The sequence below is a fragment of the Asparagus officinalis genome, chromosome 3, assembly GCF_001876935.1.
Source record: "Asparagus officinalis chromosome 3, Aspof.V1, whole genome shotgun sequence".
Taxonomy (NCBI): Eukaryota; Viridiplantae; Streptophyta; class Magnoliopsida; order Asparagales; family Asparagaceae; genus Asparagus; species Asparagus officinalis.
In genome coordinates this window covers 111,905,304-111,917,693 of record NC_033796.1, presented here as the reverse complement: position 1 = coordinate 111,917,693, position 12,390 = coordinate 111,905,304, and the positions used below count along the sequence as shown (strand labels likewise).

Here is a 12,390-nt window from a genome sequence, read left to right as displayed (position 1 = left end):
CGACGAGATTGTCAAGAAGGTTCTTCCCACCGCGTGATTTTTATTTTATTTTATTTTATTTTTCCAAAGTTTTATTACGCTTGTTTTGTGACTTGCGATTCGAATGGCGTTTTACTGTAATACGATGATGCGTACGGAATGAAAAGCCTGAATTGTGTGTAATATATATATAGCTAATTAGAGTTTGGATATCTCGCCCGTTGTTTGATGATATTTACATGAATGTGACGCTCTTTGCTTTGCTTCTGTCCTCTTAACGATTTCATCTACATACAATTACATAGAATTGAAGTGGTGACTGCCTCCGTGTTTCATCGGTTGTGCGCAGATACCAATTGTTGTTGAAAACCGTGTCGAGGAACCAAAACTAGAAGTCAATTTTGTGAACAATGATTCAATTTTGCAACTACAGTTGTAAAAGGCTTCAATTACGCAGTAAAAAAATAGTTTATTCTGTAGCTTCAACTTCTATAAATTACGACAGTAATTACGATTGCACTCACAATTTTCGCATACTAAGCAGCAATTCCTTAGTTTCACATACGCAGGAGCAGTTCATTTTTCATTTCTTGGATTCATCTTGTCAGGCTAGTTGAAATAAAATAATATGGAAAGAAAAAAATAGTAGCTCATAGGTGTTAGAGAAAATTGTAAAAAAAAAGGATAAGGGAGAAGGGTTTGCAGAGAGAAGAGGACTAGTGAGAAATTGTTTTGAAAGAATACTTTTCTCTCTAACCTACATCTTACTATATTTTTGTGATCAGCCCGAACTGTATATCTGATTTCATGTTTGGGTGCCCATGCTCCTCTACTCAAAATGAACATCAAATATATTGTGGTAACTTTGCTAAAAATGTTTTGAAACATGGATGGGTTGCAACTGCATGCTGCAGGGAAAACATTACATCTTCGACTCTTAGCTATATTCATTCCTTCAAAGTGAAATAAATGGAACACAAATAGCCGATTAAGTAATTGTTCTCCTAATTGAAGGTCTTAAGTCTCCCAATAACGTTATTGCTTAAAGAACAATATGGTATACATCTACCTGATCAACTAATCACAAGAAGGTACCACAAAAATGAAATTACTAATGTGAGCACAAACAATCACAGTGACAAGGTATTGTATTACCGTAAGATTTTAAGGTAAGTTTTGCTACAAGTTGATTAAAGCTTGGTTATGTATCCTGGGATTTTTTTTTGGCTTTCATTCCTTGATTATTTCGTAGCTAGTATGCGCTATTGAGAGAAGACCTGGTAAATGGCCTTTTCTACTTCAACAAGGCTGGCCTTCTTCTTGTCAATGTCCTTCACCTGCAATTGGGTAAATAAAAATTGTTAACAGAAATGTTACTGACCACCTATGAAGGTTTGAAGAAACTGGAACAATTCTCTACCTTTGCCTGTAGTTGTGCACTGAGCATTCCATTAACGGAAGAAGACTTAATGGAAGTAATCTCTAACTTGAGTTGATCTAACGTCTGCATTATGTGCATCAGGAGTCTCTCTCTATAAGGGCATTGCAACTCTATAAGGGCATTGTTGTCGATTATGGAAACCTGCACACTTGAACTAAGGGCCTCCACTGTTATAGTACTTGACTTACTTTCTGTTAATTTTCTGTGTTCCACCACTCTAAGCTTCCTTGTGTTATGAACTCTTGCCTTGCACTTCTGATCACTCTCAGTAATCTTGTTTCGTGATTCAAGTTCTTGTATTCGCCGTTTTAGCTGTTTTACATACTCAATAGTATCGCCTAAGATTGAAGCCTTATCCACCTGCAGCAAATACAAACATGTCAATGTATTCGATCCATGTGAATGAACTGTTGCCTTATCTCACTAAATTTTTTTATGTTTATAACAAAATGTGACGATGAAGAGACAAAATTTAGCTTTTTGCCACATTTTCCAACGCCAACATGAAGCCATGTTAGTAAGTAAACCACATAGAAATCCAAGGGTCTGTTTGGCAACTCTCCTACTAACTAGGTTTTGTGGAACTTATCTGGTTAAGGGCTAGAATTCAGTTTGGCAAAAAAACTGAACCAGATTTGAACTACTTTCAGTTAAAAGTTTGGCTTTTAGACCAGGAGGAAGGTGGTCTAGAACTGAACTGGTTTAGGCCAAAATGAGTTTAAGGGGGAGTTTCCCCTAAAATTCAATAGTAAGAACGTTGCTAGCTAGCTCTCAAATTATCCACAACTGACACGTTGATTTCGTACGCACTGAAACAGGTGATGTATCTTAGTGCAATATCTCATATAAGCAATTGAGTGTCATACCTTAGTCACAAATGGAACTAATGAACGAAGGATAATGAACCTCTCATTCAGCTTCTCTCTTCTTCTACGTTCTGCAAGCACATGATTAGCACTTAGTTCCTCCTGCGGTGTACCTTTACGGAATCTGTTCCCTCCTTCTCCCACTTCTACCCTGGGCGAGTTTCCAATTTTGTCCTTGAAATGGAGATTAGGGACACGAAATAAGATATTTTTTAGCAGCCATTGTGAAGTGCCTTCATATGAAATTGGATTAAGGATATGATCTTCGTAACTCCAAGTAGAAAATATTGATCTACGAGACTGAGCCAATTGAGTAAGGGTGTTTTGCTCACTCCGTCTTAAGTTGCTATTGAGGATTACTGAAACTGTTTCTGAGTAATGGGCATCTTCTGCTGATACTTCTTGGATTTGAGTTGTACCCACGGAGAAAATAGAAAAATAAGTAATGCATGTAACAATGAGGAACATAAACGCATGCACGCACATTATGTCAGTGTTTATAGTCCCATAGATCTAACAGTGAAACCCATTTGATGCGATTATCCGTGGTTATAATTTCTTTAAATTTAGATTTATTGGCACTAAACATTTATAGTGTTTTTTCCCCAAGAAGTGATAAACCAAAGAGTCAGACTAATTATTATAAAGCTATGATCATTTAGCTGTTATAGAAATAGTTTCTGTCACATGTCTGATACCTGATGATTTTGGAAACCCACTGCATAATTCTTCATGTACGGGATGCCATGCTCTGTTGGAGTTGTACTGGGGATGTAGATGGTCAGATTGGCTGCTGCTTGTATTACCTGCCATCAGTATTTGTATTTCTGCATCCAAACTGTTTGAGCAATCATCTAGGGAACCAAGCTGTAAACCCTCTGACATCTCATTTTGTGATTCTGTATCTATTCCTACTTCTACATCATCATCTTCATAAACACTGTCACCATCGGTATCGCCATCATTTTCATTTTCATGATTGAGTTCATGAGGGTCTAAAGTTTCCGGTTGGGGTATTGGTGGTGTTGGTTGAAGATGGAACATGTGTTGATCTGAATTCTGTGCCATGGAGTTCGAGGCGGAGTGCTCTGATAGAGCAGGCCTTGGACGATGATCATGTTGATATGTGAAGAAACTCTTGGCGAGCTGGATCAGTTCCATATCTTCTTCAACCTGTTAGATATGAGTTAAGGTTGCCATTGATGATTGATATGGATATTGTTGGAGATTTCTCAAAAAAAAAAAAAAAAAAAGGATTTTCCAAAAAATGGGCTCATTTTGTTCTAACAGATTCATCTACTATTACGTGGTGACAATAGACTCTAAAACTGTGAACCCAGTTTCAGAATTATGTTATTGGTATTGTCAATGTTCACTTTCTCACTGATCAATCAACATAAAATTTTCATTTAGGTATAATTATAGATTGGTAGTTAAGTTTCTCATTTTGTTTTTGTTACAAACCAATAATATCAACATTGTTGCATCTGTAAGAGGTTGTCTGGTATGCTGCAATTCTAAGTGCATCAAATGTAGCAGATAAAAATGTTCCATGCAAAATTATTTGCAGGAAATTAGCCTCAAGCTCACCATTGGGACATCTTTACCTTAGTTATCGGAATTGTATTTTCAACTGTAAAATCAAAGTTTGGATTGCAAGAATTGTTGGATTTGCATATTTTGTTGTATGGAATATATCTTCCTTGCCAATCAAGTTTGTTTAGCTTAAATCTTAAAATGATTTTACATTTTTGGATTTGGAGTTCACTAATTGATCACACGGTAGGTCATGACATTGTTTTTATTTTTTTAATTTTAATTTTTTTATCTATCACAATCTTGCAACATTTTGTTGGGGACAACCAAATTGACGGCAACAGATGGTGCAATATTCTTCGATGAAACCCAAATTATCGTTTAGGTAACCAAAAACTGGAACAAAAAATTAACTTGGTGTTGTAGCTCTGTTTCTTATTAACCAAGTAAGCCCCCAAGTACCGCAAATCAGCACATCATATCTATTGCCTTGCAGAATTGAAGTGGGAGATAATCAGGACTCACATTCTCTGTAGTGCCAAGTTCAAGAACCCCGTGCACGAGGGGAATGCACACCACCGTCTGCAATATCAAACATGGAGGGAGAAAAAATTTGGTAATAATATTTTTCTCAGCAAAAAGATAAGTTGGGTCTTTCAGAAGAGGTGGAACCTGAATGCAAGCGCTCTATTGGTCATTTACGTTCGTCGAAGAATGAATAGATAGGGATGTCAGTTTTTGGAATTGGGAAATAAAATGCCAAAGCCTGGCAAATGTTTTACTATGATGAACAATTATTGGCAGGCATCTCAAGGATTTAAGTACCTTTGCTAGAATGGCCCTTGAGAAAACTTTGCTGTCAGACTCATCTGCATGCGTGAGCCAAACTGGCCGTCGCCTCTCAAAAGCCCTACCTGGTAACCTGCACTAATACATATTTATTTGCCACATTTTATGGGACAAATATGTGACAAACTATTCAAAACTACTTCAAAACTTGTGTTTATCTTTGAAAATATTACTCGGCATAGATCTAAACCCAGTCCAAATAAAAGAAGACACAAAAACATAAACTCTAGTCTTTGTTCCCTCCACACCTCCAAGATACAAGCACATATGATATTCAGGCATGCCTCCTCGTGGAGGCATGGATAAAAATCTGGACTCACGCAGTAGTACTTTTCTAAATTTGTGTTGATTCAGTAAGCAACAACATTTGAACCTGAACAACTGAAGCCCCTTCTATCTATTACACAAAAAAAAAAAAAAAAGTGAAAATTGAGGATTGATATAGTTTTATTCTCGAAACAATACTGTGAAGATTAACTACTTACCCAACCCCATGAGGGAAGGAGAAGGAGACGCACATGAGATAGAACCATTCTGACTCCGTCAGGTCCTCAGGCGACAGGGCAGTGCATGGCCTGCGCCGCCTGCTGGTTGGCCTCGCCTGTTGACAGAGCGCGTAGAGTCGCGCTCAGCTCTGGCTTCTCTGCAGGCACGGCCTCCTCCGTGCCCGTCTTCCGAGTCTTTATGACTCCGTTGTAGTAGCCATCTCCCCACACCAGAATCCTTCACAAGTACATGATGCATTGCTTACTTAGGTAGAGGTTTTTAATCAAATATTAATGTTTGCAGATGCAGCCCTTGTATACATTAAACATGCATGCATCTAATGATCCTACATATGCTTAAGTGGATAATATTACAGTGCTAATCAATTACATACATGACATTTATTTAATTGCTAACTAACCCTTGCCGTGGGCAGAGACGCCAGAAGATGCTGTAAGTCCACTGCACGCTCTGCACAGCCAGCTGCAGCATCTGCTGCAGGCCGGTGCTGCTGATGGACCGAGCAATATCGTTCATCTCGAGGAGGAGGAGGAGGAGGAGGAGAGGGTGCAGGCAGTGATCTCTAATTAATTTGTTATACTACGTTCTTGTTAGGTTCTTGAATGGAGGATGGGCTTCGCTTTCTGTAATTACATAGTTTGGGGTTTCGATTGACTGGTCGTTATACCGGTCGGTAACTGCCAGCTCAGCTTACTTAGTCCCTTAATTTCTTAATTACGCCGTCCTAAATTGCAATGTTTTCTTTTTGGACGAAATTAATATGCCGTCTACTTTTTCTTAATTCCTTTTCTTTCTTCTTAAATTTTAGGCTTGCTGACCCAAACACGGGTAGAGCTTGGATCCGAGCTGCATGTGCAATAAATATGGTAGAAGTTCGTATCTTTCTTTGTAATTACCATCTATATGGGCCCGTTTGGATTGTTTTTTTTAGCTGTAAAATAAGGGAAAGCTGTCAAAAATGTCAGCCTTTTTGGCAACTTCCCCCCAAAATCGTCTCTTTAAGAGGTGATTTTGGGGGAAAGCTGCGAAAAAGCTGATATTGTTGGCAGCTTTCCCCCATTTTTCAGCTTTAAAAAATCAATCCAAACGGGAGTAAACGGCAATTAATTTATTTGACTAAAAAAGGTTAATGACGGATAGACCCTCTATACTATATATAGCCCAAGTGCAGATGGACCATTGTAGTTCTAGTTGTGTTAACAAACCCTAGAATGAAATTTTTTTAAACTTTATTAAGAGTTTAAAAAAAAATCAAAACTTTGGGGATGGCAATTAGTTAAAGGGAATCTATCTGCAACAACAATGGAACTATAAGGAGTCTCTATGCAAATTGCAATAGTGCATTGAGTCTATTTGAGAATAAGAACGACCGCAATTTTATAGAGAATATGATAAGAGTGACTTACATATACATGTATATACATATGTAAACATGGACTAAATCATAATTATCATGATTATAAAAATTAGTCTAATTTCCCTCATATATAAGAAGTAAAGAAGATCCGAATTTATGGAGCTTGTTGTTGTGCTGTAGGCTATCTAAAAATCACAATAGATAGCTGATCACCCATCAAACACCGATGATGGAAGTTACAATCTGACGACTTTCAGAAGGCTACAGTTTGAAGACTTTCACGTAGATCACTGAAGGTTATAATCTGACGACCTTCATAACAACTGATGGAAGCTCTAATCAACAGCCTTCACAATCAACATCGGGAGTTACAATCTGACGACTCTCATATTTCAAAGGAGCCAAGACGAAGATTACAAGATGACGGTCTTTGCAACGTTCTAGTAAAAGAGACTACATATTTCAAAGGAGCCAAGACGAAGATTACAAGATGACGGTCTTTGCAACGTTCTAGTAAAAGAGACTACAAATTGACGGTCTCTTCATATCCAGACGCAGAGCTCATCTATGCGTCCCAGATTCAAAGTACATAGCTCGTGGTTGTGTTTCCAGAACGAAACGCATAGGTCCTCCCTGCGTTGCCACACCAAAACGCGGAGGTCCTCCCCGTGTGTCAGCATCAAAACGCAGGGGTCAAACCCATTTTGCAACATCAAAACGCAGGGGTTAAACCCACGTCGCAACATCAAAACGCAGGGGTCGAACCCACTGTAGGGTCGAAAAATTTAAGATTGATTGATTCTCTTGTTTTAAGAAAACTGGGTTCGATCACTTGGTACGAACCCGTACAATCACTCACTCTCTCTCGATTACAGAGGAAGAGAAGATTAATTCAGATTCTCTTTTGTTTAAAGGTGGGTTCTAGGTGACGAAAGGATGCTTCCCCCGATGCTTGAGTCGAGCTTTCCTCCCGTTGACGATCAGACCATGATCGTAAGAACTTCTGACGTAGGTTAACCGGCTGGAATCGAGGTTCGAACTCCGGATTGACGTGCAGAAACTTTAAGCTCTGATGATTCTCTAAGTCCAAGCTTGAAAATCTCCAATCAAGAATAATCAACCGAACTCTTTCTATGTAGCCATCGATGGCTATTTATAGGAGTTTGAGCATGTAACCGACATGCTATAATCGTGGAGTCGTGAGCGTAACTGATGCGCTGCAATTGTGGAGTCGTGGCGTAACTGACTCCTTGAATTTAGCCCATGTGGCTAATTAGGTCTTCGTGACCGTTACAGCCTGATTTAATGTGGGTGACGAACGTCACTGCGTTGGCGAACCTCGTCCTTGATGTCGAGCCTCACTGCGTGGCGAGCCTCATCTTTAATGTCGAGCCTCGCTGCGTGGCGAGCCTCGTCTTTGATGTCGAGCCTTGCTGCGTGGCGAGCCTCGTGAGCTTCGTCTTCACTGACGAGCTTTAAATCTGATGACAAGCTTTGTTTTCATTGACGAACTTTACCTCCGATGATGAACTTCGAACCTCGTATCCAATGACGATGTTCATCTTTGGTAGCTAGAGTTCAACTCGTGTCCAACGACGAGCTTCGAACCCTGTATCCGCTAGTGAACCTCGAACCTCGTATCCAATGACGAGTTCCGACTTTCGTGGCTCCGTTTCATTCAATAATGAACTTTATCTTTCAACGTTGAGTTCCGCTGCATGGCGACTCTCGTTTTCGAGGTTGATTCTTTTTCTAAACAACGAACCTCGTTTCTTATTGAAAAGGGGTTCGTTTCCCTGACCTCTCTTTTCAACTTTCGAATTTTGGCATTTTTTTAATGTCTACACCCACGTTGCCACATCAAAACGTAGGGGTCGAACCCGCGTTGCAATATCAAAACGTAGGGTTCAAACCTGCGTTGTAACATCAAAACGCAGGGGTCGAACCCGCGTTGTAACATTAAAACGTGAGGGTCAAACCCACGGGGGTCAGACCCGCGTTTTTTGCATTCGACTGGTTCAAACAGAACCTGAACGGTCTTCAAACCGTATCTCCACTTAATGGGGTCGGTTACACCCCATTATGGAGAGATTTTAGGGGGGATTACACCCTTTAAACCCTTGAACGGTTCCAAAACCGTTTCCCACGATTTGGGGGCGGTTACACCCCACTTAGGAGTGATTTAAGGGGCGGTTACACCCCCTTAATCCCCTATAAATAAGAAGAAACTCAACCGAGTTAATGGTTAGAACTTCTTGGCTTAGATTGACCCTGGAGTTTGGCAGCAAAGAAGAGATATTCAGCTAGCTTTTTTGGGGAATTGCTGGAGCTTTGGAGATCGGCAACAGGACCTTCTTCATCCTTGGCTTATAATCGTCCTTCGGTTAAATTAACTCTTTCATAGAGTTTCAAACTCGTTAAGAGTTCTAAAACTTACCAGGCAAGTTCTCCACAACGTCAAATCGTGAGGAGAAGATATCGTTCTAGTGAATCAAGACGTTCGGATCGTCAACGGAGAGCAAACCCGACGCGAGCATTCGAGGGAGGCACTCCATCGCCACCGTAAAGAACCCAGAACTAAACAAAGGGGAGAATCGAGATCATTTTCCTCTCTTTTGTAATCGGGAAACCAAAATTATAATTAAGATCGAGAGAATACAAGTTAATTTTCTTTCATTCTTTTTACTACAAATTTTCCACCAAACATGTGCGCAGCGGAACTCGAAAGCCAAATAGTGCACGAACAAGAACGAGAAAGATCATAACCAAAACACAAGCACAAATCACAATCACAGCAAGACAAACCAATTTACGTGGTTCGGCAAGTTGCCTACGTCCACGGGACAATAAGGGGGGAGTTTTTACTATTAGAGATAAATAGAATTACAAATAGGGTTTCAAATCTTACCAAAAACCCTCAAATAAAGCTCTCTAGATCTCTCATAAATCCTCCCACAAAGGATGCAACAATCCTCTCTTAAAGACTGTTCAAATCGTCCTTACTTAACCCTAATTAATCAGGTTTAGGGTTATATATCAGCTCATAACGAAACGGGTCCGAAATCCAAACCCAACTCAAAACCCGATTGGCGGTCGACCGCCAAATTCGTCGCAGTCGACCGCCCAGAAATCGACAAAAATAAAAAACATTACAAGGTTTGGCCGGTCAACCGAACCCCGGCGGTTGACCCTCCCAACTCCAGAAACCTGCTTCGACCTGTGCACGTTTCTGATCGACCGCAGCTGATCTCGCGGTCGACCGGCAAAAATTACCTACTTTACACTACACACATATACCTTTCTAAATTATTTTACATCATATAATTATTCTGAGATTATTTTTCCCGTGCATTCTGGAATATTTCAATAATACAATTTTAGCTACTCGTCCCTTAAGTCTTAATATTTTGAAACCAGTCCCTCGTGACCTCAAAATTACTATTAGGTCCCTTATTTCTTTTATCTTGCTGCCATTACTCCCTAACTATAGGGATTATTTATCAGAATTGGGAGGCATGATAGCAATTTTAATGGTATAAACAACTAAAGAATCAAAGGCCCTAATAGCAATGAAGTGTACGGGCTAATTTCAGAGTATTAAAAGATTTAATACTATTATTTACCTTCGACTTTTCCTTTTCCTTTTCTTTTTTCTTTTTATAAACTTGCTCTTCATAGTGCCGTTTGGTAATGGGTTAAGTGAGGGGGTTAAGGAAACTTAAACCTTTCTTAACCCTCTAAACATAAAAATTTTATAGAAATGTTAAAATGAGTTAATCCTTCATAATTTGCCAAATGCAAAAAATGCATAAGGGTTAGGCTAACCCCTCTAAAGGGATTAAAATGAGTTAATCTCTCAAAATGAGTGGTTTACTAATACTCGTATTTAGAAGGATTAAAAGTTAATTTTTTTATTTATAAAGAAAACAGTCAAAATCCTTATTTTTCTCAAACACTAAAACTGACCACAATGGCTAAAATAAAACTTATTTAACAGGTTAATAATTAGGTTATCGAATGGGCTAACTACGTTAATCATTCTCTTTAATCCCACTTTCTTAACCCTTTGCCAAACGAGGCCATAAAAACATCAATAAAGCTTGAATCCGGACTGCATGGGCAAATATAGTAGAATTTCATATCTTTCTTTGTAATTACCATCTATCATGGTCGCAACGGCTATGAATTTATTTGAATAAAAAAGGTTAATTATGGATACACCCCCTAATTATAGTGCAAGTGCTGATAGCCCCCTATAGCTCTATTTGTGTTGACGGACCTCTGAATTGCAAATATTAGACGGGGTCTATCTGAACCTATGAAACCACAAGGAGTCTATACACAAATCGAGAAATAGTGCACAGAGTCTATTTGCAGCTAGCCCATGAAAATAAGATCGAGTGTAATTTTACATAAAATATGATAAGAGTTATATACATATGTTCACATGAACTAATTAAATCATAATTATCATGTCTATAATTGAATACTTTTATGGCCTAAAAACTAGTGTTTCCACTCACAGATAAGAAATAAAGAAAATCCAAAATTATGGAACTTTTAGGGTATATCACATCAAGTGGATAGTACTTCCGTCCTAATTTTTGCCTCCGCAAACTTCCTCTCCCCTAGTTGAAAAATATTGCATTCTTTGGTAGTATAATGTAAAATTTTACCCACTTTACACTACACATATACATTTTTTTTTCACACCATATAATTATTCTGAGATTTTTTTACTAGTCATTCCGAGATATTTCATTAATACATTTTTGGTCATTTTAGATACTAGTACCTTAACTATTAATATTTTGAAATCAGTCCCTCATTACATCGAAATTGCTATTAAGTCCCTTAATTCTTATATCTTGCTACCATTACTCCTTAATTGTAGGGATTAGTTTGAAACGAGTTATTAGAAGAGTATTGATAACTAGACTACATTTTACAAACTACTCCTACACTATTGCACACAAAAGTGTGGGATCCTTCCAACTTTGATTGGCATCAAAGTTGATGAGTTTTTGAGGACCCCCGCAATCTTGGGCGTAGTAGTTTGAGAGTAGTTTGCAAAGTGCAGTCTAGTTATTACTACTTTTTTTAGTGTTGGGGGCATGATAGCAATTTCAATGATCTAAGGGGACTAACTCTAAAACAACTAAAGAATCAAGGGACCTTATAGCAATGATATGAGGGGCTAATTTCATAATATTAAAGCATTTAAAGGGACCAATGTAGACGAACCCTGCACTCTTTGCAGCAGTTTTGCATTGACAGGACAGCAGGCCCAATTTTAGACCAAAGAACCGATATAAATAGGACGAATTGAACCCAAAATATGGTATAAATAATGCAGCCCACTGAGCAATGCCCAATGAAGCCCAAAATAAGCTCCCGTCTCTTCCATCCATTAGTACGGAGCCTGAGCCTGAGGCCCTGAGCCCGCCCTATCCCCTTCTGATTTCTTTGTCCAAGAATTCTCTCCAACCGCGAAGATTTGTGTTTCAGGTACCTTCATCTTCCACTTCAATCTTTAACGGTGATTTTATCTTACTCGGGGTGTATTTAGTAACATTAAAAGATTTAAGGGACTAATGTGGGAAATACCAGAGGAAATCAACTCTTATTTTGAGCCCAGAACGAAGCTGTAGTTTGATATAATCAGTAAAATTTTTTGTTGAAATAACTCGAAAATGGCTCAGATACCCTCACAGTTCATATCTTTTTTTTTTCTAGTCATTTTTAATAAATTATAGATTTTTAGGGCTTATATCAAGATAAATTTACTCTTTTTTCGATTAATGAGGAAAAGCATTTAAATGTTTGTCCAAACTCTGTAGCATATTATGATGTTT

At 38.6% G+C, this 12,390-nt stretch overlaps 2 protein-coding genes across 3 annotated transcripts in view; one reads left to right on the top strand and one right to left on the bottom strand.

Moving 5' to 3' along the window:
* LOC109832464 (basic helix-loop-helix protein A-like) lies at nt 1,129-5,938 on the bottom strand. The gene is given in 10 exon segments (XM_020399819.1): nt 1,129-1,316; nt 1,400-1,780; nt 2,287-2,684; nt 2,985-3,459; nt 4,348-4,404; nt 4,495-4,509; nt 4,648-4,744; nt 5,157-5,315; nt 5,317-5,394; nt 5,579-5,938. Coding segments are annotated over 10 exon segments (1,851 nt in total). The 5' UTR covers nt 5,695-5,938; the 3' UTR covers nt 1,129-1,241.
* LOC109835772 (tRNA-dihydrouridine(20/20a) synthase-like) overlaps nt 11,906-12,390 on the top strand; it is a 9,092-nt gene continuing 8,607 nt past the window's right edge. For both annotated transcript variants that reach the window (XM_020403789.1, XM_020403788.1), the window contains exon 1: nt 11,906-12,043. The gene's annotated coding sequence lies outside the window, so the exon portion shown is untranslated. The remainder of the gene's footprint in view (nt 12,044-12,390) is intronic.